This window comes from Thamnophis sirtalis, unplaced genomic scaffold, assembly GCF_051295495.1.
Source record: "Thamnophis sirtalis isolate CommonGarterSnake01/CBP01778 unplaced genomic scaffold, rThaSir2_p1.2 scaffold_9, whole genome shotgun sequence".
NCBI lineage: Eukaryota > Metazoa > Chordata > Lepidosauria > Squamata > Natricidae > Thamnophis > Thamnophis sirtalis.
This window is the reverse complement of record NW_028261389.1, coordinates 14,499,031-14,525,440: the sequence shown is the minus strand read 5'-3', so window position 1 is coordinate 14,525,440 and position 26,410 is coordinate 14,499,031. Positions and strand designations below refer to the sequence as shown.

Genomic DNA, 26,410 nt, shown 5'->3' with positions numbered 1-26,410 from the left:
GTGTTCCAGCGTAACTCTGGAACACCTCGAGCAATTTCAACCAAACTTGGTACACAGATGACTTACTCTCTGGAAACAAATACTGTGCGGGTAAGACATACCTAACACCCCTCAGGGAGTGTGTTCTGTTAAGATGCATCCTGTTGTGCCTTAAAATGCCTTCTACTGTAGTGCTGTAAAATGCCTTCTACTGTACAGCGCAGAGGAGTTTCCATGGTAATGGCTTTACAGTACTCCACAAGGGGGCTCCCTCTGGTAAGGGGGAAAATCCAACATTAGAAATTACGTTTGGTCTGGACATTTCCCCCCTATAAATGAATACCTTTGTCAATAAGCAGATAAAACTTCAACCCTCAGTTCCCCTGACTGGGGGAGAAGTGGTGTGATCTGGAGGTATTCCTAGATAGCACTTAAGCCGCACATTTAGATTGCTATCATGAGTGGTTTTCTGGTGTTGGTTGGCACACCACTTACAACCCAGTTTGAACCAGGAGACTCTTGGGCTGGATTGCTAGTATGCTTAGAGTGTGGCAATCTTTGGAGATGGCCTGGAAACTGCAGCATTCCCCAAACTGGAGCGTTGAAGAGACAATGACATCTAGGAGACCATAGGCTAGAAGATAACCTGGGACTCAGAGGTCTTGCTTCTGTAGGTCTGAGTAGCTTTGTATTCCAAATAGTTAATAATATCACATTTGGCAACTTTAAGATACCTGGTTTCAACCATGGTGGTTGGAGAATTCTGGGATTTGAAGTCCAAACCCCTTAATATTGTCAAGTTTAAGAAAAATTGGTTTACAACAATTGTGCAGAAATTGTGCAGAAGAAAAGATATGCAATTAATACACACGCACACATGACACTAGCAGTGTCGTTCATGTGTGCGTGTGTATTAATTGCATATCTTTTAGCTTCTATACTGCGTTTGCACCTTGTTGTTCACGGAGCAAAATCTATAGGCAGGAATAGGTTACAAAAACGGTGAAATACACAAATAAATCGTCCAAGTATGAAGCTGGCTCGCTGAAATTATGGGGGGAAAAACAAGAATTACCACACCGTACAACTCTATATTTTTCTATCTCTAGGTCCGGGCGTTTAATCACGTCGATCTCAAAAATCCTCTCGCTTAAGCCGAGGTCGCGGCGTGAATCCGCTTAGTCACCTCCTCCGTACGTCACGGGTGACGTCACGCGCCCTCGTTGCGCGCCCGCCGCCTTCAAAAACCCTTCTTCTGCCCTCGCCCGGCATGGCGGCCGCGGCTGCTGCTTTTTCTGGAGGAGTGGCAGGCGGAGGGGAGGGGAGGACGTTGCTGCGCGCGCAGCACCGACAGGCGGCAAGGGTCACTTTCCGAGGGAGCGTCGCGCGCCCTCCCTCGCTTTGACCTCTGCCTCCTTTTTTTTTTCTTTTTCAAATTGGTCTTATCCTCGCGAGACTCAGGTAAGAAGCCCAACGTTCAGGAAAGCCTCGTCCCCCCCCACCTCCGTTCACTTCCCAGAAGGGGAGTGGAAGGAAAAGCCGCCTCAGGGTTCGTTCGCGCGTGGTTCCTCTTTGGTAGAGGGTGCTGGGTGGTTAGTTACGCGCTCAAGGGGGGTGAATGACCCGGGAGGGGGCGAGGGAGGCCGTGATGGGAGGTCGGAGCCCTGATACGGAGGTGCGTTGGAGAGGGGGACTCCCTTATCATCTTCCTCCCTTTCTCTCCCCCCCCTTTTCCCGGTTCCCCCTCCCCACTTTTACTCAGCTCGCCCCACGAGGGCCGCTGTGTCTCCCCCCCCTTCCTTTCCATCTCTTTTGTGTCCCTCCCCGGTCTCCTCGGAGTTGGCTGGGGAGCATGGGTTTAGTAGTCACGGTTCTGTGCTGAGGGTGTGGGGAGCATCGTTTATGTCTCAGCAAGGTGGAAATTGGCCTGGCCTTGGTGCCTTCAGTGGGCCTCGGTGGGAAGGGCGGGGCTGACTCCTCTTGCTCCCCTCAATGTTTCTGTGAGCTGCAGCCCCCCCCCCCGTGTCTTTCTCCACTTAAAAGGGAATGGAAAAAGGGAGTACATGGTCTATGATCCGCTTACGGGGGTGGTAGGGTCCACTTTGTGGGCTGATGGGACAGCTCTGGTTCCTGTTTTGCCTGCCACAAAGATTAAAAACAATTGTGGCCTAAAAGTTTTTGTCCGGCAGAGACAGAATCAGTTGGTGGGATATCCTTGTAATTATGCTGGAAATACAGTACATACCTTTGCAGAGGTAACTGTTAACCATTAATCAAGGCCTCCAGGTAGACCAGACCAAGAAACCACCAAAAAGAAAGAAAGAAAAAGAAATTTATTGGCCATAATAACAGAACTTTCCAAGTCTGAGTTTGCTGATTTCCTCCTTGTACTCCCCCCTCTTCCCTTTTGCCTAAATAACAATTCTTTCACGTTTATGTAAAAATAATCTTCCTTACTCTCTATAATAACTCTAACCCATTTGGAGAAAGCACAAAATAATTGACCAAAATAATCAGTTGAGATACAGAACACTCTTGCAGGCAAAAAAAAAAAATGCTTGGGTAGAAAAGGAACAAAAACCAAGAGGACTTCTGTTTGTGACTTGATAACTGAATGTGGGTATAAAGTTTTGAATGAAATAGAGGCTGAGCTCTCCTGCTCAGCCTAAATAAAAATGATATCTATAGAACAGTAAGACCACCTATCCCGAGAAGAAATGAGTTAAAAAATCTAGAGGTGTTGCAGGAAGTAACTTCTTATATTTGCTTTCTTATGAATGGATATTTTTGTGGTTGGACATTTTCCCTATTGTAGTCATTTTGTAACATCCCCAAATTTGTTGGGATTGTAACAAATCATTTTACAATCATTGTAAAACATGCAACAGATATCTCAAAGTGTTTGATAGATTTAAATTGATCCTTTAGACATTAAAGGTTTTTTTGCCTACCTCACATTCATTCATAATAATTAGCTTTATATAGTCATATAGTAATAGGAAAATTATATACACTATTAGACAGAACTAGCAGATAGGTATTTTTTTCACTTACAGTAATTGAGTGAATTATTTGGATATCGGAACTCTTCAACATCTGGAGTTGTTGATCTGATTATCCATGATTTTTGGTTTGAACTCAAATGACTGACCATTAAATCATGTAATTACATGGCATTTTGCTTTACAATCACATATAGGGACAAAAATTGGAGTCTCAATTATTGTCATTAATTTAGGACTACTAGTGTGTCATGAAATGGTTAAGTGTGTGTGTGCACATATGTTTATGCATTCCTTCAAGTCAGTGTTGATGCCTGGCAACTGACTGGACTAGTCCATGCAGTTTTCTTAGGAAGATTTCACAAACCGTTTGCCATTGACTGCCTTCTAGGGTTGAAAGAGAGTGACTAGTAAGAGGTCACTCAACTAACTTCATGTTAAGGTGAGGCTAAAACCCACAGTCTATATGTGGAGGATAGATACACATTTCCAGGAAAAAGATAACATTTGCTTTAAGGGCTAGAAGAGAAAGCAGTCATACTAGATTAAAGCTGCAAACATTTTACTAACTTACTTCCTATAGAAAAATAGACAGCTGATCAATTTATTTGCAAATTTTATAGTATAAATTATGGTAGGAACATCTGCATCTAAAAACTGCTTCTGTAAAATAAGCGATAGAATGACAAACATGGCCAGATTGGCTTTATCTTTATACATTGTACAGTATTAAAAGGCAAGTGGGGAAAGACCTTTATTCATCTACAAGGACCGTAATATAATCTATTACAATTTCTGTAATGAAGTATTATTTTAGAAGCTGGTATAGGTACAAGTCACCAAATTAGGAAATCCACTAATATTCTTTGCCAAGGACCATTTCAGATCTCAAGTTGCTTATATATTTCCAAGAAGGCTATTTGAACTGAATGCTCATTTTTTCCAATCCTTCTATATTTTATGTTATTACAGTTTTTTAAAAAAAACAATAAGAAAATTTGAATATTAGAAATAGTAAACATAAAAAGTGACTTTCATACTACTTGTATGTTTTTCCTGTTTATCAATTTCTAAACAGAAATCTGTGATGGAATTTCTTGTTATGTTATTCAGGCAAGAAGCTTAGTAAAGTTATGTCAATCTGTAGAGGATTTTACATTAGAATAAAGTCTGACCAATGCAGAATAAAATACTTTTTAAAATGTAACCTAACATTGCACTTGCTTTTTCTAAACCATTGTCACACCTATGAGTCATATTCAGTTTGCAGTCCATTACTGCTATTCCAAGATCTTTTTTCACACGTCCTATCAACAAGTCAGGTGATCCAAAAAAACATGTAATGATCGATTTGACAATTTGCTATAAAGTTTATATAACTTTTATTTCCTTAGATAATTTATGTTGATATGTGAACCTACAGTACAATAATAAAAGTTTGCTGACATAATTATGCTTATGTAAATAATCAGGATATGGTTGCAAATTTCAAAAATTAAATTTATATTTTTCCTTAGATTATAAACGAAAAAAACATTACGTGGACCATAATCGTACGGAACTTTGGAAGCCAACTCAATGGCATCCTCTACTGCTGTACCTGTAGGTTTTCATTATGAAACAAAATATGTTGTCCTCAGTTATTTGGGTCTCTTGTCACAGGAAAAGCCTCAGGAACAGCCCTCTCTGTCCACTCAAGGTAAGATATTCAGGTCAGCTGCAGTTAAATATGTAATAAATGGAATTTAAAAATGTAAATTGTGAACACTGTTTTACTGAATGATAAAATAATACACCAAGGCCTGGTGCTGAGAAAAAAAGCTAGTTATTGATATTTTTAACTTAAGTAGCATTGTGTATATTTGAAAGGGTTTTAATTCTACTTCTAATAAATAAAAAAATGATACTTTTAATAAATAATAATGCATAAATACTAATGCTTAATTAGTATTAATTTTAATACTAATTCCAAATGTTAAGCATATGAGTAATGTGTAACTTATTAAATAATTTATGGTAGTAAGAGTTAGCTTTATCTCTATAGAACAAATATCCTTAATACATATTTTGTACACGTGAACCATCAAACAATTCTGGAACAGTAACAGTTCATTTCCAGTTTTGTGGACAATATTGTGCATGTGAATGTTACTTTAGTTCTGCCCTACAATAAGGAGAGGAAATTTTATAAACCCCTGAAAACAGGGCATGTTGATCTATATATTATTTTACCTGTATGGTGCCAAATCTTTACAGAATCATGGCAGCAGATAACATAGCAAAATACAATAACACGTAAAGAATAGAACGCCTCAGGTTCATAACCAAAAACAGCAATTAATGCACAAATAATAAATGAATGAATGAATGTCTGTAGAGATTATCAGAGTTGAAGAAGCTTCTTGGATGAGAAGTGAAACATCCTCAAAACAAAAAACAGGAAAGTCCAGTTGTCTTCTGAAAAAACACCTTTGGGACATGAATGAATGAATAAACATCCAAATGCTGATGGCCATTTCTTAAAGGTCCTGCAGAAAAGTTTGATCTTTAGTAACTTCCAGAAGTCAGCTACTGAGGAGCCAATCTGTGTTCTAGAGGAAAACTTTCCTAGCGCATTGGTGCCATGATGGAAAAAGGGTACTTTGTGGTTTCAATCTTCTCACTGACCTCCTAAAATGGAAGTAGAAATTTGTAGTTACATAAGAATCAGTGTTTCTTCTTCGTAGCAAAAACAATTAAGCCTTTTGCGAAATGAGATACTGCCATTTATGCACCAGTCTGTGGCAATCAAAGTTTCACTTGGATTAGTGAAGCTTTCACTTTAATTTTCTAGAGGTGGGAAGCATGTTTTTCTTCTGCAAACAGCTTTATGAATAAGAAGAAAAAAATAGCAATAGTAAAATATTCTAGTTAAGAGAGTATTTAAATAGTAAATATAAATAAAACTATTCTAAGAATTGATAAGTGCATTATTCTAAGAATGTCCCTGCGCTCAGTCACTTAAGTCCTCTTCTTCAGTTGCACTATTGCAGCACACTCCACATGAAGCTGCCCTTGAAGAGTATCTGGGGGAATCTTCAGCTGGTATAGAACACAGCTGTTCTTGGTGCCACTAGGGCAGCCCATGTTACACAGTTGTGAGCTGCACTGATTGCCATTTTGCTTCTGGGTCCAATTCAAGGTATTGGAAGTCCTTAATGGCAACACCCTGCCCTTTGTGGCATGAGTCCAGGTTATCTGAGAAACCAGCTCATCCTGATGGGATTAGTCTGCCGCACCCAAGTTGGCAGAAAAGGCATACTACAGGTCAAGGAAGTTTGGTTGACAGTCCAGGAGAAGAGCCTTTTCTGCTGTGGCACCTGCCCTCTAGAACATCCTGACCTCCCTCTCCCCGAGATGAGATCTACACCCTTCCTTCTGGCCTTCCGGAAGGGCTTGAAGATCTGGTTCTGCCAGCTGACCTGGAGCCCCAATTGTCCAGTGCTATCTGGGAGTTGGTTAATGAAGTTAGTCAGACCCCACCTTTTCCTCATGCACACATTTCTCCCTTCCTTTCTGTCTTGATTAACTGAATTTTAACTGACTGGTTCTTATTTATCGTTTTAATTTTTAATACAGTATTTAATTGTAGGACTCTAAGCTGCCTAGAGTTTCCTTGGTGAGATGGATGGCATAATAATTTAATAATAAATAAAGATAAAATAAATAATATTCCAGGAAATTAAATATCAGCTTTGCAGGTATTTATAGGTAATGACCCCCAAAGATGCTACTTTAATTAGTCTTAATTTTCTTCCAGTTCCCATTATTAAATATGTATTTACAACACTATCCCACTAATGTAAAGGGATTCAGTAATAGGTCTAGTGTTCCTTATGATTAATTTTCTTCAGTTATGCTTTGCTGTTTGAAAAGTTTGCTTAAATTTTTCTATGTATTAAGTACACAATCTTGACTTTCTAAGTTTATGATAAAATAGAGTACATTTGCTTTAGTGCAAATATATGTACTAGTGATTGATCTTTGCTATTCATCCATGCACAGATCCATCTACGTTTTCACAAGCTGTAGAAAAAGAGATCTTGGAGAAAGTTAAAGCCGAAATTGAGGAAGAATTAAAACATCTTGATGAAGAAATTTTGGAAGGTCTGTACATATTGGTATACTTCCTGTATTACTAATACTATGAAAGGGTATTTTTCCTTGTTCCCAGAGGAGGGACTCTTAAAACAAACATCACTACCATGATTTCATAGCTAATCATAGTTAATCATAGTTTTTGAAATATTTGATATAAAGGTAAAATCCAACAAGATTTACCGTGTTTTTCGGAGTATAAGATGCACCTTTTTTCCTCAAAAAAGAGGCTGAAAATCTGGGTGCGTCTTATACATCGAATACAGCTTTTTATGCCTTCCCGAAGCCCCGTTTCTTCGTAACGAGAGCAGCTGCCCGGCAACCTCCCCTCTTCAGCTGGGCACAGCGCCACTGACCGACCTAGCAGTACCCCGAAAGCATCAAGCAATGCGAGCGCTTTTGCCCCCCACCTTGCTCCCATGGCTTGGCACTTTCGGGATACCACTAGGTCGGCGAGCAGTGCTCTGCCTGGCCGGAGGGGGGGATTGTCCAGGGGGCTTATTTTGGGGGGTGGACTTATATTTTTGCCCACGCAAAAAATGTGGCAAGGCTTCAGTTTCAGGACAGGTCGTATTTTCAGGGAAACACGGTACCTACCTACCTACTGTAGTTCTCTCTCTCTCCCTCCCTCTACCTACCTACCTACTGTATTTCTCCCTCTCTCTGTCTCTCTCTCTCTCTATGCCACTATCTACCTACCTACCTACTCCCTACCTACCTACTGTATTTCTCTCTCTCTCTTTCCCTTTATCTACCTACCTACTTTTTTTAAAGTTTGCCTCTTCAAAACCTTGGTGTGTCTTATACTCGGGTGCGTCTTATACTCCAAAAATACTGTAAATTTTGTTTTGACAATTTTCATTGGAGGTTGAGCGGGCATGAATAAAAATAAAAATCCTACGTATTATTACTCTGTTTATTTTGGTAATATATGATGGGTTACCTCTGATTTTTCTGTGCCTTTATTGCATTCTTCCTGAGTTTATTCTTAATAATGTACACTTTAATGAATTCCTCTTTTTATAATATATTGTTTTCACTTGTGATTTAAATCCTTGCTAAATGAATTCTGTTTATTTTCAGCTTTCACTACAACTGGCTTTGACTGCCACACATCTCCAGTATTTAGTCCTGCAAACCCAGAGACTTCAATTGAAGACTGCTTAGCTCATCTCGGAGAGAAAGTATTCCAAGAATTGAAAGAACCTCTTGAAAAGGCATTAGAGATCCTACTTAGCAAGTGAGTTCTCATTTGCTTTGCTCAGCAGGAAGGTACTTGTTCTTAAAATTCTCACAATTTTGATAATGCTGATGTGACTGAAATTTGCTACAGCTTTTTGTTACTTTAATTGACTTGCTCTCAAAAGTATGTGCTTGCTGATTATTGTAGGAAATGAACTAGCACTGCTTCTATTATTTAAACCTGGAATTTTGATCCAACACAAAGAAAGCACATTTTTCATACCCAGTGTCCAACAAAATTAAAGGTTATTTATTTATTAACATACGGCATATCATACATGGTCTAGCAATATATGTATGTATGTATATGTACGTATGTACATACATACATACATACATACATACATTAACTAGATTAGTACAATCCAGTAAAATATAAACATTTAAAAGATCTATGTTCAAATATCAATGTCTAGAGCATCTAACCATTGAAGCGCAGCATTGTTTATATTTTAAAAAAGCAGGTTATTATTCATATTAGATGAGTCCTTCATCCCAAATATTCAATACTGGATGCTATACTGTAGGGCTAATACTGATACCTTTGTATTTTAGAACCACAAATATTGCCAAATACATAGTGGGTGCACATTTTCTATTAAAATTGCTTCTCTATTTTCATAGGGGAAGCATTCCTGACATTTAATAAGGTATCAAGTAGAAAAGTGGAATGTGCTGTAATGTAGGTCAGCAATATGTGTTAATGTTAGGTAGGAAATTGATACCTTTGCTAAAACTACACTACATATCAGTTTCTTATGCTTGCATAGATCAGGTATAAACAATGGTAATGGAGTATGGTCATCAAAATGTTCTATTAAACTTTACATATACAAGAACCCATTATATAGTACATACTTGTTGGTTTTCTTTTCCTGTCCCAATGTCTTTATCTAACTTTATTGAAGAAGTTATAACAAGTTGGCAAATTAGTTTCAGAAAGCAAAGCATGATCAGATAAAGTACACTGGTTGTACTTTGATTGGGTTGTTGAAAAAATTGATATGTAATGCCAGGCCTTCATTTTGTTAATATTATGAATGTTAACATAAGATAAAGAGTATCACAATAACTTGCTCTATGTGATAGCCCCTCTGTGTTATATAATATTATAGATTACAAATTCAATTCCATTTTATTTTGGTCTGTGAGGTAGATACAGCAGTGTGAGGAATTTCAAACTGCAGTAATTTATAAAAGAAAGAATTTTAAAAGGCATTGGAGTTTTATTCTGTCTAGAAAAACTATTGTCTTTCTTAAACAAGCTTTGCAGCCTATAAAGCATCTATAGAACCAAATATGGCACTGGAAGATTTATAGTTGAGATTTCTCTGATTATCCTGAAAAATATATGTAAAATTTGAGAAACGCTATTGCATTTAAGAACAGATAATCAACAAAGTTTTCCATTTTATAGTGATTTGTTTTTCGTCATACAAATTACTTTAGGGTAATTCTCTATTAGCATTGTTCATTTAAAATCAGGTACATAAATAAATCACAATAGAATCATTGGCTGATATTGTCACTGGAGTGAAGAAACACTCATTTATATTCTGCTCACTTCCAAATGGCTCTTTGTGATTTACAATATAGTAACTACTTGACAGATTTCAGATGAGTATATATACTTTCTGTCAGTTTGTTGACGACAGCAAATGCCTGCCTCTAGTATTTTGATATATAGCAGCTATTGCATAATAAACTGTAGTTTGATATTTATGCAGTATAACTGGCAATTTATTTCTCTCACTAAGTTATCAGTAATATGTGCTAAGATATACTAAATATTGTAATTAGGTTAGCATTCTTCATAAATTGTTTCTAGGAAAAAGTTTTTAAAAGTAAAGATAATGTGCCACTTGGTCAGCAAGTTATGTTGCTGCTATGTAAGAGGGACTTTTGATCAGTCTTTAAAGATGCAGCTGGCACGCATCTCTGTGTTTTTGTGATTGCAATTCTAGCACTTGGCAACCAATTCGCAATTGTAGTGGTTGCAGCATTCTCTGATGATGTAAGTGCCCTTTGCAAGATTCTCTGCCACCTTCCCACGAGCAAAATCAGTTGGGAAGTTGGCAGGAGGTCACAGGTTGCTCCTGTTGTTTTTTTCTCTCGAGGAGCCCCAAGTGGCATGGAGAATTCATATTTCATAGTGTCCACCCGCTTAGTAGTACCCACCCACTGTACCTGCCTATGTCTCTCACCTGATGGCTTGCTTGTCTGGGACACAATTTCAGTGCCTCTTCCTACATTGTAGTCACATGAAGTCCTCACTTAACAGTCCTTGCTTAATGACAACAACAAAGACTGCCAGGATTGCTGTCATTAAGTGATGCAGTCACATGAGATCACAGTTTATGAGCACATCGGTTAGGGATGGAAATTCCTGTCCCAATTGCTATTGTTATCTGAGGACTACCTGTAATACAGCCAATCTCCATAAATTAGAAAAAGAATTTCTGAAAAACATACAGTTGGTCAGAAAAATACTTTCCACAGCTGAAAATGATGTTCTGCGGTATTCCATAAAGCCTTATGTTGGAAAAATAGCAATTATGCTATAACATAGGACTAAATATTTCATTTTTTAATGTCAACTAGATGTTATAATTAAATTATGGAAGTCCAGATAATCTGGGACACATAGTAGGTGACACTGTAAACTTTGTTTATTTTAATTAGGACTGGACCTATTAAATATGTTACAGGTGATGCAACACTTATCCAAACTTGGTTGATATGGAAAATCTAAGCAATGTCAGAGTCATTTAGTTATTAGAGGAGAACTCAGGAGGAAGTCACAGGACAGAAGGCTAGACTGGGAAGCTAGAAAAATATTCCAGAAGAAGGTCCTATCAAACTACAAGTTGGGAGTCATAACTGTAGTTCAGTTCTCGGCGAGAGCCAAGGTAGCGCAGTGGTTAAGAGCCAAGGTGGCGCAGTGGTTAAATGCAGCACTGCAGGCTACTGCTAGATCAGCAGTTCAGCGGTTCAAATCTCACCGGCTCAGGGTTGACTCAGCCTTCCATCCTTCCGAGGTGGGTAAAATGAGGACCCAGATTGTTGGGGGCAATATGCTGACTCTCTGTAAACCGCTTAGAGAGGGCTGAAAGCCCTATGAAGCGGTATATAAGTCTACTGCTATTGCTATTATTATTGCTATTAAATGCAGCACTGCAGGCTACTTCAGCTGACTGCAGTTCGGCTGTTCAAATCTCACCGGCTCAGGGTTGACTCAGCCTTCCATCCTTCCGAGGTGGGTAAAACGAGAACCCGGATTGTTGTTGGGGGCAATATGCTGACTCTGTAAACTGCTTAGAGAGGGCTGAAAGCCCTATGAAGCGGTATATAAGTCTAACTGCTATTGCTAGTTAACTGAATCCAAATTCAGTATTGGTTAAAGGTGACTCACAGCAATGGTGGAATTTAAATTGATAACTGATTGCTCTAGGTAGAAAATGTCCCAACTGAAACACTTTGTTCACTCATGTATTGTATTATTCCTGTACTATGAGATTGTTGTCTTTCCATAGGAATGTGTGAAGCTTAGTACAAGGAGGCAGAATAGAAATTGGAAGTTAACAAAAATACAATCAAGACATGCTTGTTTATTTTGAATGAGTTTAAATCCTTGGGGCAAAATGAATTACATTCTGTAGCATGGAAGAAATACTGTTGGTCTGGTTAAAAATTTCTGTATCGTAGAGAAAAACCAATGAATTGTGGGAAACTAAGTTGCTTGCAGAATTATATCCATTTTTATAACAGAAATGTAAATGATTGGAAGAGTTTGAATTTGTTTGCTTCTATTATTAAACTGTATCTGTGATTTATCATACAAATCAGAAAATTTGGCTTCTCTGAGGAAGGTAAATAAGTCAGCTTCTAAATACGCAATTTGAACTTGATTTTTAATGAACTGGAGTGTATAGTGGTTAAATATAGATTTTAACTGTGGCTAATTCAATCTAGGTTACATAAAATACCATATATTAAAAACATAATTTGAGTCTTCCGATTTTTTCCTGAGGAGTGTAAAAAGACACTTGTGAACTATTTAACTTTTCTTAGGCAGTCATTGCACCCTGAATTCTATATAAGAATGATGGGGTGCAAATTAAAATATTTAGGTTTCTGACAATGTCCATTTATGAGTGGAGAGCATTTGACACCTGTTCAAGACATGAAGCGTGGCAAAATTTGATTAACGATGTTATGCTTTTGCTGTTTGCTTTTCGAAGTCTGTATAATTTTTATCAGTTGTGTGGTTTAAGCTGTTAATAGATTAGAACAACTTCTTGAAACCAAAGAACTGCTTTGGCCTTTTTGATTGGGTTAATACAGTTAGTTTAGTAGTATACAGATATCATGCAAAATGTTATATTTTTGCCCTTTTTTAGTTTCATTATCTTCCCTTTTGGTTTCTCTCATTCAGACCACTGAATTATCAGGAATATAAAGAGAGGACGCAGGAAGCAGCAAGTCATGCTAGTGGATGGAGCAAGGTAATGACCATCTCACTTTTTAAAACCTTTCGGTGGATATTGAGTCAGTGCCAGTTGAAACATAAAATACCCAATTTCTTAATTCATAGTTAAATTCAGGATGGATGGACAGACAGATTTATTTAACTTGGATAGCAAGTGATGTCTGCAGCATTCATTCCTTTTCAGGGACATCTTCTTTGAGACAACTCCGATTCACTAATAATTAGTTGGAAAAAATAATTGTTTTTGAGTAAGTACATTACATGTTTAATATGTTTTGTTTACAGTGCATATTAATGCATGTATTTGAAGCTTGAAGACATTTGAGTAGGTGATATGAAGGATAAACAGAAATCAATAATGCAAACAAAAAATTGTGATCCAGAAAAGGTTTTGTTTGATTCCAGTAGCATTATTTTTTTAAAGGCAAGGCTTTCAGTCTACTGCCTTAGCAACAAAGAAATATTAGCATTGCTTTCTAACCCAATAATTGTAAATTGGCTGTAGCTTTCACCTACCTCATTGTATTAAGGGCAGAAAACAAATGAAACAACTTTGGGGCAATATTCTTTCATTTTCTTCATAAAATGACTGGAGAAGTCATCTAACTAGGTTAAAGTGTCAGAAATATTTTGATTAGACGTAGCCCAACTCTTCTTTCCATTTAGTAATCTTAAAACGGGGGATACTTTTAACCCAATAATCCTGCAAAACTCAAAACAAATGCCTGGAGGAAATGCTAGATTTTTTTTTTAAAGCTTAATTTTGATAAGCAATGAATAAAGAAACGTATTATGAGATAAATTAGCATTCTGAACATAACATAATGGACCAGTATTCCATTGAGTATTATTCTAATATTCTTTCAGATTTGAACATGTTGAGGTATTAACTTTTACTCCTCTTATAAATAATATATGTATATTTTTGATGGATTTGTCTTCATATAAATATACTGGATATGTTTGCATGAATACTGTATACCCACACACAAGTGCATAACATGCATAAAATGCTTTAAATGTAGAAAATGTTGCCATTAAGCCACAATATTAGAGTTCCTTGTCCTTACTTTCTCTAGGTTTTAGTTCCCCTGGTGATTCTTCAGAGGTTCTTGGTAGAGCTGACCAAACGGGGCCAAGAACCACTTGGTGCACTTCTGAACTTTGGAGTAACCTACCTTGAAGATTATGTTGCAGATTACATCATCCAGCAAGGTGGATGGGTAAGACAGATAATATTTCTTCTGAAATAACAGCTTCAGAATATGTTTATTTTAGTGTGACAATGGCTTTAACATTTAACCGTGATAAAGCATATAGCCCTTCTTTTGAAAATAGCAGAGAACAACCAAAGATTTTGTTAAAACTGGCTTTAAAATTCTCACTGGTCTCTGCATGAGACAAAGCTTATTCCTAAATCCATTTTTTTCTTGTGGAGTTTAACCTAATATAATCTTCAGATTTTGGAAGAAGTATCAAACAGCAAGAAGCAATTCCATTTTATCCATTTATACTAAACTTTTGTAAATGTGATAAATTCTATAAATTATTTCTCATTTTTTATTTTCTAATTAATGATTGATGTTTTCTGGAGTTTTCCTCCCCCTTTTTACATTTGATATTTATACTGTTCTGAGCGGAAAACTCCTTGGTTTAATAGTATTTTCTTTTAAGCATCATAAGATTTTCTTTCCTCAATTTTATTAACCATTAAATATTAGGAAATTACCCTTCTAAAATCTGGATAGTAATTGTTTTGCAAGAAATCCGTTTCATTTAAAATGTTATTTAAAGTAAAGTTGAGTATATAATGAAGTCCGCTTGAAACATACAGTTCATTTCCTCCTTTTTCTCTTCTATTTTTGGAAAAGTTGTGAAGTGGAGCTGAGGGTATCCAGATTATTCCCTACTGGGAGGCAGAACAACACTAGATTTAAACAGAATTAATCTGGGATTAGTGAAATTATCTGCAAGTAGTTTTTAAAACCCCTCTTTATTTGATAATATAGATTATGCTATTATGTAGGTTATGTTCTATTTGATTTGTTATACTTTTCTTTCTCATTCCCTCCCCTTCCCCCATTTCCCCATGTCTTGGTGTAACAAATGATTTAGAATTTCATTTTTTGAAGTAGCCTTGAAATATGAAGGAGGATTCATATATCCAGCTACAATCTTAAATTTAAATTTAATGAAAGTTAGCTTCCAGTTTGCTTTTGGCAAGCAAATAAACGTTGGGCTTGCTTGTATGTCCATGCCATAATTAACAGTGGAATTATTAGGCAGCCAATATACTATTTTAACAATCCTAATGTCTGCTAGTTTTTCCACATATGGTTGGAGAGATGCAGAGCATATAAATGCAGGGCACACACTATTTCCAACAGGAGCAAATCATGCTGTGGTTCACAGTATGACTATTTTAGGTTCGCCATTGGAGGGCCCCAAAGAGACAAATCATACCAGAGAAAATCTGCGTGGTCACTAAAATTTAGCATTAAACTAATTTACTAAATGCAGTATAAATCTTCAATTAGATGATATACTCAATTGCTATTGGAGTGGAAGTGAGTAATTCAGAGCTCTATTTCATCAGCTGTGGGTCCCTTGTAAGACATTTTAGCCATCCAGGCAGTTCTTGACTTACAAATCATTTAGCAACCACATCACTTAGTGAAGGGAGTTCTGGCTGTCATTGGGATTGTACGGACTTCCTGTATGTTAAATGATTAAGATGTGTGAATGTGTAATTGTCCAGTTATATCTCCCATTCAATAATTCATTTTGATGGGCTTACAGGTCGCTTTCATTCCTCAATATATTTGATATATATTTATCTATATTTGTGCTATACTTCATAGCTGTTCATGAAAATTTAGGAAATTCTACTTCTAAGAAGTTAGGAAACTACTGTGGAACCCTTTTTATAATTATTTTGCTTTAATTATTTTAATTATTAAATCTTAGTCATTCACTCAAATACAAGGGTTGCTTAATGTCTTTATGAACTGGCTGTTTATACTGGGATGGATAGCTAGCAAGTCAGACAGACTCTTCAGAAGAGCTCTGGTCTTAAAAGCCTCATCTTGTAGTTAAAGATAATCCTTTTCCAACGTTGCTGAGTTGGTCTGCATCTGTAGCAGCATGGATGGATGTAAGATAAAGAGCTAATAGAGCCAAAGCATAAACAAGGCACACAGATGTTACTATCACTTGGGCTTTAAGCATCTGGACAACTTTGTCAAGTTTAGTTAACTGGAAAAGGAGTAAGCTGTCATCCACTCCAAACACTTTTTTTTTGTTCTCATAAAACGTTGGATGCCTGAAAGACATAAACTGCTTCACAGAAATTTTGAAACTATTAAAGCCTTTTGAATATAACTACTTTTGCTAAAACACTTCTGTAAATTAATATTTTAAAATAATAGTGCTGTTTAGAAATGCTGAAATTAATGTTGGAATAGAAAAAAGGAGCAAATCTTGCTTCAATTCAAGGACTGAGGTGGAATCAATCTTTCTGAATTGACTATCATTACTAAACCTTTTGAACTTTCTGTGAGGCTTAGTGGTGGTGCTGATGTAGCAGTTCTATTCCTTCCTAAATGGGAGTTTTAGTAGTTAGCGTGAGAAGAGAGAAGTTGGTTTGGAGATTGTGCCAAATGCGGATTGCTGTGGGACTTTTCTTTTTTCTCATTATCTTTTGACATTTTCTTAGGTCTTCACTTTGGGCCAGGCCACTGATGCAGTGGAACTGTTGATCCCTCATATAGGGGCTGTTGAGTTCTGAATGGAAGAAACTAGGGGAAGCTGAATCCAAGCAAGACTAAATTGCTGTTTATGCAAAAACCCAACTGTGGTGGAATGTTGTCTGGGGTTGCAGGACAGGACAGCTCTTTCTCAGAGAACAAAGAGACATTGGAGATGGAGAATGTCTGGTAGGCAGGAAGAGGGCAAGGATGGACGATTCCTAGTAATTCCCAGAGCATATCTGTAGTGATGCAGATAGTTGATTTAGTCTAGTAAGATTCTGTCTGTAGGCAAACAACACTAAAGAAACTACTCAGAAGTAACACCATGTGCTGTTCTTGGTTTTTTGGGGCCTGATATGATATTTAATTCTCTGTCTGCTCCATTGGTAATGTGATGAGGTAACACTTTCTGAAGATGTAGACTCACAACATGGAAAATTGTCAAACTATACCCTCAGCTATTATTAGATATATAGTTGTAGACCATGGCCAGAGAGACTTGTTCAGCAATGTCTAATGTGCCTTTCCTGATAACTGATTTCATGACCTTGTCACCTTCTGTATAAATTATTTCAAGTTGCTCTACTAGGAAGCTGCAGTTGGTGACAAAACACAGTAGTTCACTTATTGGTAGGCAAGAACTGCTTCTCACAACACCAGTGTTACAGATTCTGCATTGGTTACAGTAAGCTTTCAGGTACAGTTCAAAGTGCCATTTTTGACCTATGATGGCCTAGATGGCTTGGACCAAGTACTTTAAGGACCATCTTGAAATACAACATAATTATTCAGTTTAAATGTCACATATGGGGAAGTTGAAGGTTTTTTCTCAGCAAAAGATGGAAAGGGTCAGAAGCTTTTTCAGCGGCATTCCCTATTGTGTGCTGATATTTAGAAGGGTAGTCAGAAATGCTATTTAAAAGACCTTTTAATAGTTATATTTTATTGGAGATGCCTATGATAGTAGGATTTTAGTATCTTAAGATACCAAAATAAATGGTTTTAGGCTGTGTACCCCAAGAATCTATTGGAAGTGTGGTGATATAAAAAGTAAACAAATCAGACTATTTCTACAAGTACTTTCCACATGCTTAACTAATTTCAATTGACAAGGAAGGAATCATAGGTCAATCAGAATTGGTCCCAGCTCACAGAAGATGGACAATACACTCATTTTGTTTTCTTTGTAATTGGTTTCTTTATAGGGAAATGCTTTGCTTTTAATTTTTTGAACCAAAATAACAGTTGCATAAAGGGTGAGAAACAGTCAGCAATGAGGATAAACCAGCATTAAGATTTTAAAACTATTTCTACATATTGAAGGGCAATGGAGACTTAGTTGCAATTCAGTCATGTCTATGTAAGCTGTAGATATTGACCTAAATTAATGTGTCCACTAATCCACTCTGTTACCAAACTTTATATAGATTTTAAAAAGCAGAGAAGGGGAGTGATTTCTGTTGACTCATTCATCTTGTTTTTCTTAAGGTAGTATGCAAATATTTTCAGAGATGAAATGTATGTTTTTAATAAGATAGAGACCAGCCCTTTAGCATTTTTATAGACAAAGGTTATTTTGTAAGCAGTTTTTAAAAAGGGAAAGGTTTAGTATTTCTCCATGGGTTAAATTAAAAATGTCCACTTTAATTTGGCAGCAGCTTAGCTTCACAGATGCCCCAAAGCAGTATTAAGGCACTAGCTGATGTATGTTCACTCCCTTTCCCTTATTCCATTCTCTCTCTCTCTCCTCTGTGGGCAGCATCTGTTTCATGAGAAGCTTCTCTTGGAAAACTGCAGAATAGGAACAGTAAGCTTAGGTAAGGTTTTTCCACTAAGGTGATATATGCTTTAAATATCACCCTTTTCCTCATTTTCAGTGCTGCATAGACTTTTGGAAAAGGACATGTGAGAATTATCACAGGAGTGAAAATGACTAAATATTGTTACTTGAACATTATTTTTCTACTAGGTATCTATCTACTTGTGGGTTGTATTGCTTTTCAGATCTTTGCATCATTAAAATCTATCTTAAAATATATTTGAATTTAAAAGACCAAATTGAATTGTCAGTGCATAATTCAGTATTTTTTTGTTTTTGGATGAGAAAGTTCCTAGAATGATCAGAAAGATTCCTTCACTGGTACATGATTGTATGGTTGATTGTTAAATATGGTGTGTTACATTAGTTTGTTTAGGTTCCAAAATTGGCAGTGTTTAAATTTTTGATGATTAAATTATAAGCAGAACATTTATTTTCTACTTAAACCATAATTGTTTGATTCCTATTTCTATCTGTGTTACTTTCCAGGGTCTAACAATACTATGAGTTTTTTGAGACTTAATATTAAGATTTTTGACTCTAAATGACACAGCAAAAATATTAGAGGTAATGCTAAAGCAAGATAGCAATATACTTTGAAAATATTTAGATATGATAGTGTGCACTTAGTAGAATAATAATAATATGCACTCAGATTTAATTTGGCTATGGAAATGAGATACTTATTTCAGGAAAGTTAGTACATTGTTATGAAACAATTGGTATGAAACCTGACTTTCATTTGGCATATGAAATATTTTATACTACATATTTCCAATAGCTATTCCTGTTTTTCAGGGATTGATTTGTTTTAGTTCTTTCTTTCACCACAGTGATTTAAAATGGAAGATTTTGATCAGCTTGATATATTGCATTTGACAAAAAGAAGTCTATATTAAAGCTTATCCTTGCGCAAACTTAGATGAAAACATCCTTTTTCTAGTACGATGACTTGCAATTATTAAATAAATTTAGATATTCCTCATGTTTTATCACTCTTATTCTTGATTACAGCACTTCTGAAATTGCTTAGAAAATTCTAATAAGGCAACCTGATATTGGATATTGCTTTTTAAAAATACAATATTTATGCTTTTGTTAATTGTCCTTACATCCATTTTTATAAAGAAATGTTGATTAGCAATACTAAAAACATAAAACGTTGAGGTAAAAAATGTAATATAGGATCTAAAATAAATAACAACAAATGAAGGTGCAGGGAAAATAAATGAAACAACAATAATATGGTTATGTAAACGCATGGATATGACCCACATCTGATCCTACTGGCTCTTGCTGATAGTTAAGTTACAGTTGAACGCTGGAGTCTACAAATATTTTTTTGCGTTTGATAGATAGCATCATTACCGTGGGCATCTTTGGATGCAGTATTGTATTTTACTGGCATCTTAGAGACAATAAAAAGCCTGCGGTTTGGTTCATTTTATACTTATAAAAGATTTCTGTAGCCTATGATGCAGCTTTAACTGAAATGGAAGAACTGCACAACTTTCTTCTATGAGCTCAAGAATATAATTTGCATTAAATTACTCAGCTTTACATTTCATGTACATCGGTTGTACACATATTTTAATGATCTAAACTGTAGGCATACTTTTGTAGAAAAGGCTCTAGATTCCCCAGCAAACTTTTAACTGCCTATGGAACCTCTTTTTGTGAGATATTGTACCATGTGCCATGTCCTAAAGTAGAGAATATGGGAACTTTTTCCTACAAGGTGCTTTCACAATTATAAATGCTACTGCGCACGTCTTTCATTTTATGTTTTTCTGTGCCGAAGCAAGGGTGGGAGTAGAGCAAGCCAGCCTGGAAACATGTAGAGTGCAGAGGAAAAGGAACCGTTCATGAGTGAATAACATGAACTTTTCTCTAGTAGACCATTCAGCCCATATGACAACTTGATCACTGAAAAGGAGTGATAGGGGATTTGCAAATAAATGCTTGCTGGATGGCTGCCGGCCAGTCCCAGTGCAACTGTCTGAATGTGCTACATTCTATTAGCACAGATGGATGGATGTGAAAAGTGGCCGTCGGTGGAAGTTCTAAAAGCTTTCCCTGAATAATGGATGAATGTTTCTGTCCTAATGGCAAACAAGACTGCATAGTCTGTTTATTTAGCTTATTTTTCTACATTGGCATAATAATTAGTTAAGTCTTCTTAATTCAAACATTTTAAAGCTATGATGACATTTTATAATAGGTTTCTAGAATTGGGGGAAAAATAAATAGGAAACATTACTTTTTTTGTTTGATCATGAGTTTATTGTTAATTTTGGAAGGTATTAGATTGTAGAGCTGGGCAAAGATGTGCATTTGTGGAAGGTAAATACATATGCACATAGTATATATTGGAAATATCTTGTACAAATTGAGATTTTTTTTTTCCAGGATTGCATATGAACAGTGGAGGGCAGCACTGTAAGCTTAGGAAAAGATAATTTTGCTTTAAAGTCTACCGAAGGATTTCTAACCAATCCAGCTATGTTCCTAGCTCGTTGAAGCTGTGTGCTGAGATTCAAATACTTAACCTGCTTTTGTTTTTTCAGCTAAAGCATTTGAGTATTATTATTGCATTCCTCTAATCCTGTTACCCAATAAAACTCTTAAAATGTGTTGATCGGTAAATAGAATGAAAACATGGTCGATTTTGAAATCTGGTACTGACCCAAGTAGAACAAATAAGTTATTCTTACGTTTAAATGCTGTATCATGGAGTTTGCATAAACTCATTACAATGCAAAAAACTGTTCCAAAGTTTTATCACTTTCTCTTTGAATATAAATTGGCTTAGATTTTTATTCAGTAGTAACATTACTGTTTTCTTCTAATTTGTTTATTAAAATTCAGAACATGGTTGTTAATACCAGTAAGTGCTACTGCATACTTTTCTTAACAATAATTTGCCCAGTGACTATTTAGAATTCTGATGGCGCTGAATGAATGATAAATTGTTAGCCAGTGCTTGAAGTGGTTGCAGTGCTCCTGTTAGTCACATGATTTAAAAAAACCAGCCTCATTTACAAGTGCAGCACTTCAATTCTCCCACCTGCTGTCTCCCCCTATCTCCACTCTACTACAGTCACCCACCCCTGCCATTCCTAGCTGACCGTTGCCATCTTCTTCCCTCTGCTGGCCTGTGCAAGGGTTGAGCTAGCAGAGGAGACAGGGCAGTGATGAAGCAGTGGCTTGCTGATATTTTTTCCCAGGGAACCTCTGCCTGCACCCACCATCCTGCCTTCTCCACTAGCTCCATTCTACCGCTTCCTCCTTGGCTGGGCTCAGTGAGCTCCCTTTGGCAGACAAGGGTCTGTTGTGCTTGCTACCCACATCCCTTGGCTGCAGCTTCGCCCAGTGCCTGCATCCTGGGCCAGCAGTGGGAGGAAGGAGACAGTGAAGGTCAGAGGGAGGCAGTGGGGTGGCCAAAAGGGAAGAGATGAGGAGGGAAGATGTGAGCGGGGAGAGTTGAAACAGAGGCAACTGTGGCAAGTCTCCCAGGCCTCATCTGCACAAGGCTGGGGAAGCTTGAGATCTTCATCTAAATATGGTTCAGTCCTCACCGAATGACCACAATCAGGACTTCTGGGACTGCCAAGCGAGCACTACCAGTGCTTCAGATTCCTCTAGCTGTTAAATAATATATATTGCTTCAAAGTATATTTTCTGAACTCTGATGGTTTTGATGACTGCTCCTTTTCCCTCCACCCAGGGAACTGTTTTCAGTTTGGATTCTGAAGAGGAAGAATTCCACGGAATCATTGCTGAAGACAGTAATGACATCTACATCCTAACTAGTGACAACTCAGGCCAGGTGAGCCCACCTGAGTCACCCACAGTAACAACATCTTGGCAGTCGGAGAGCTTACCTGTTTCTTTGTCGGCCAGCCAGAGCTGGCATACAGAGAGCCTGCCAGTTTCGTTGGGGCCCGAGTCGTGGCAGCAAGTAGCTATGGATCCTGAAGAAGTGAAAAGCTTGGACAGCAATGAAGGCGGTGAAGAGAGGAGTGAAAACAACTCTTCCAATTCAGATATTGTACATGTTGAAAAGGAAGAGATACAAGAGAGTGTTGAGGAGGCAGCAGTGTCGGAAATGGGCGTGCAAGCAAGGGCTAAAAAATTGAGCTTGCCAGAAGTCCCAGCTGCCTTGCCGAAAACGGAGTCTGAGGCTGAAAGCTTGTTGATTAAAAGACTACGCCCTTCTGCACCGTTGCCCACCGAGGGCCACAAAGAGGGGAGCGCAGTGGAATATCCTGATCCTGAACCTTTGATGTTGAGTAAAACTGCCAAACAACTAACTCCTTCAAGTGAAAAGGCTTCCCCCAAGCCTGAGAAAATACAGCTGCCAGAAGAAGAAGCAAAACTACCGAGGGAGAGCTATTCTGAAGAAAAGTCCCCGGATGGAGAGGAGAAACCCATTCTTTTGCCAGAAGGCAAATCGCTTCTGCTCTACGGTGGGGCAGCTGCAGTAGCGATCCTGGCTGTCGCAGTAGGTGTAGTGCTGACCCTGAGGAAGAAGTAGTCAGCTGTTCTCTTAAGAGATACTGTCTGAATTGGTTGCATTGACTTAAGATTTGCTATGCCTCCTGTTAATGAGAAATCTGTGTAACGTGACAGGAAGGTGGGACATGAGTTTACTGCTAATTCTAGGACAATCATGTTTTTAGTGGCCTGGGACTGGATCTTCCTCTTTAATTATAGGGGTAATATTGGAACACCCTTGCACATCTAAGTATCTCAATATATCTGAAAAAATTGGGGTGGGGAAGGTTGCTTATACACTGGAAATCGGATCATGAAATCCCAGGGCAATGGAAAAGTTAATTGTTAACCCTGGAGAATTCCTTTATGTAGCTGCCATTGCAGCTTCTTTGTTCACCTCCACCTCTTGAATGAGAGGTTCTCTAATCATGTAGCATGAGGCTACTTCGTACCCTTTTGTCTCGGCTTCCTCAGGTACTGCATTGCTCCCAAATTTTACGATTAAACCCCTAAAGCTAGGAAATGAAAGCCTTCCATGTAAGGATGAAAGTATAATGCATTTTGGAGAAAGGTATTTTTTTTTCATCATTGTACATTAGGCATTTTTGTGATCTGCTATTGTTGTGTTTCTGTCCCTATCCCCTCATTCATCCAGCTTTATCATGTCAGTTTAGTTATCAAAGATGCACTCCTTTCATGTAAGCATCTACCACTATTTTGATGAATGCAAAAGAAGAAAATATTTCCATGTAATAAGCAAAAAAGTACAAGGTCAAGAGTTGTATAGGTAGTCCTCAGCCTGACAACCATTTGTTTAGTGACCGTTCAAAGTTACAATGGTACTGGGAAAAGTGACTTATGACCATTTTTTCACACTTATGACCATTACAGTATCCCCAGGATCATGTGATCAAAATTTGGGTGCTTGGCAGCAAGGATGTATTATGACGGTTGCAATGTCATGGGGTCATGTGATCACCTTTTGCAACCTTCTGACAAACAAAGTCAATGGAATCAAGATTCACTTACTCACAATTTACTAACCTAACTGCAGTCATTCACTTAGCAATCGTGGCAAGAAAGGTCACAAAATGGAGCAAAACTCAACTGTTTTGCTTAGCAACATAAATTTTGGGTCCGTTATAGTCGTACATTGAATACTGCTTCTACAGATTTAATTCAAAATTGTGTTTCAAAATGCGGGAGATATAAATAGAAGACTTGTCTGCAACTCTTTAAAGCAATATGAATGATTTCCTTGTATATTTGCTGTTTCTCAGAAAAAGATAAGTTGCTTTAGAAAGTTGAAAACAGGTGCTGTGGTACACTTCTGCAAGTTCCCAAATACTTTTTGTATCTAAACCTGAAGCAGTATGGCCCTATGAAATTCCAGTATTGAATACATTAAAATCTGATTATTTATAGATTAAAATCTGATTTGTTAATTCAGTTGCAAGATTGGTCCCCTTAGCTTACCCTTATCGTTATAATGAATTCAAAATCTTCAAGGAAATGACTCCGCAGTTAACTGAAATAGCATTTGTCTCAAGGGTGCTTTTTTCCAAAAAGCAACTGGACTTTCTGGTTTTTCCCCTTTTGATAACATTTTGCTTCTTAGCCAAGCTTCTTCAGTTCTTGGATCAGAACAAAACATTTTCAAGGGAAAAAATACCCAAGAAAATCCAGCTGCCTTTTGGAAAAACCACCTTTGGGGCAGTCATGACCTGGATGATTGAGAATGTCCATAGACATGAAACGGTATTTGTTTCCAATTTCCAGTTTCCTGGCCACTGGAGGAAAAAAAATAATGATTTGGAACCATGTCTTGTATTGCTCATGTAACTTTTCAGGTAACACCTTTCTATGTGTAGACGATTTCTTTTTATTCCATCAGCTATAATTGGGCCCAGGAAAAAAAATAAAATCGATCATTTATGTCAAATTGTTATTTTGTGTGTGTTGGAAAGCTCTGCTGGTGACATTGTCATCGGTAACAGTATCACGGGTTTTTACTTGAACAGTAACATGGCAGCAGCCACATTTTGGGGATGAGCTACAATTTCCTCTTTTCTTTCCCACTAAACCTACTATTTAAAAAAAATCAAATTTGATAGAGTTGGTAGTGTTTGTTATACCCCATCTCTAGTCAGTATGCATGTATGAGAGGCTACACCTATAAACATTTGTGTTCATATACTATAGAACACTTGGTGTAATATATAGGGCAGTGTTTTTCAACCTTTTTTGTGCAAAGGCACACTTTTTTCATGAAAAAAATCACAAGGCACACCACCATTAGAAAAAGTTAAAAAAATTTAACTCTGTGCCTATATTGACTATATATAAAGTAATTCTCCCACGGCACACCTTACACTATGTCATGGCACACTAGTGTGCCACGGCACAGTGGTTGAAAAACACTGATATAGGGATTTACAAGGAAGTCTTGTTTAAATATACTTGCACTTTTCCATAGTACTCCTTATTGGGAATATTTCAGAATGAAGTGCCTCAGTATGTTCCAGTGGGGTTTAACTCTTTTTTCCCTTTGTTTTTTGCCCCAAAATCAAAAATCTAGCTGTAACCACAAATTACTTTTTTAAAAATGGGGGGGGGGAACTGATATTGAACATATTGAATAATTGTGTTCTGATACAAGCATTGTCACTGAAAGGTTGCTATAGATTTCAGCTGCAGTTTATCCTCTATCTTCATCCTCTGAAATAAACTTACATTGATTTCTACAGTAAATTACGGAGGAAATACAGATAATCCTCGACATACAACAATTCATTTAGTGACTGTTTGAAGTCACAACAGTACTAGGAAAAAGCGACGTATGATTTTTCACATTGTGACTGTTGCAGCATCCCCATGGTCACATGATCAAAATTCAGACACTTGGAGAGTGACTCATATTTATGAGGGTTGCAGTGTCCTGGGATCATGTGATGACCTTTTGTGACCTGACAAAGCAAAGTCAACGCGGAAGCCAGATTCACTTAACAACTGCAATGATTCACTTAAGAACTGTGGTAAGAACAATTGTAAAACAGGGCGAAACTCACTTAACAAATGTCTCAGTAACAGATTTTGAACTCTTATTAGTCGAGGACTACCTGTAATCTGTGTAAGTTTAAATATCAATGCATTTTGTCTGATTTCAGCCGTGTCTTATTTGAACAGAAGGTAACAGACTGAACGCCCAAGATACCTTCTCTTTCATTTCCAGGATGATTACTTAGAGCAGTGTTTCCCAACCTTGGCAATCTGAAGATGTCCGGACTTCAACTCCCAGAATTCCCCAGCCAGCGAATGCTGGCTGGGGAATTCTGGGAGTTGAAGTCCAGACATCTTCAGATTGCCAAGGTTGGGAAACACTGACTTAGAGTTATAGCTATGCTCATTCAAATGATCCAATATCTCAACCAATAAACAGTGAGATGATGCACTCTTCATAGCCAGTAAAACGCTAGTGTGCTAAGGATTAGAATTA

The 26,410-nt window shown here is 37.4% G+C and overlaps 1 protein-coding gene across 2 annotated transcripts; it reads left to right on the top strand.

Annotated features, from left to right (window-relative positions):
• The first annotated feature begins 1,323 nt into the window (after positions 1-1,323).
• Positions 1,324-24,856, top strand: BCL2L13 (BCL2 like 13). Of its 2 annotated transcripts, none has more exons than XM_014058143.2 (7): positions 1,324-1,440; positions 4,499-4,680; positions 7,026-7,127; positions 8,202-8,358; positions 12,796-12,865; positions 13,929-14,072; positions 22,145-24,856. In XM_014058143.2, the coding sequence occupies exons 2-7, from the start codon at positions 4,560-4,562 to the stop codon at positions 22,952-22,954; spliced, it is 1,404 nt and encodes a 467-aa protein (XP_013913618.2). In that variant the 5' UTR covers positions 1,324-1,440; positions 4,499-4,559; the 3' UTR covers positions 22,955-24,856. The 2 variants fall into 2 exon arrangements, with proteins under 2 accessions (XP_013913618.2, XP_013913619.2); XM_014058144.2 differs by lacking the exon at positions 1,324-1,440 and adding an exon at positions 1,474-1,528.
• Positions 24,857-26,410: the final 1,554 nt, after the last annotated feature.

Bases quoted from the DNA above. Each gene is read 5' to 3' on its own strand.
- BCL2L13 (XM_014058143.2), top strand. From the start codon at position 4,560: ATGGCATCCTCTACTGCTGTACCTGTAGGTTTTCATTATGAAACAAAA. The intron at 8,359-12,795 runs GTGAGTTCTCAT...TCTCTCATTCAG, and splicing joins TTAGAGATCCTACTTAGCAA to ACCACTGAATTATCAGGAAT. The intron at 14,073-22,144 runs GTAAGACAGATA...CCCTCCACCCAG, and splicing joins TCATCCAGCAAGGTGGATGG to GGAACTGTTTTCAGTTTGGA.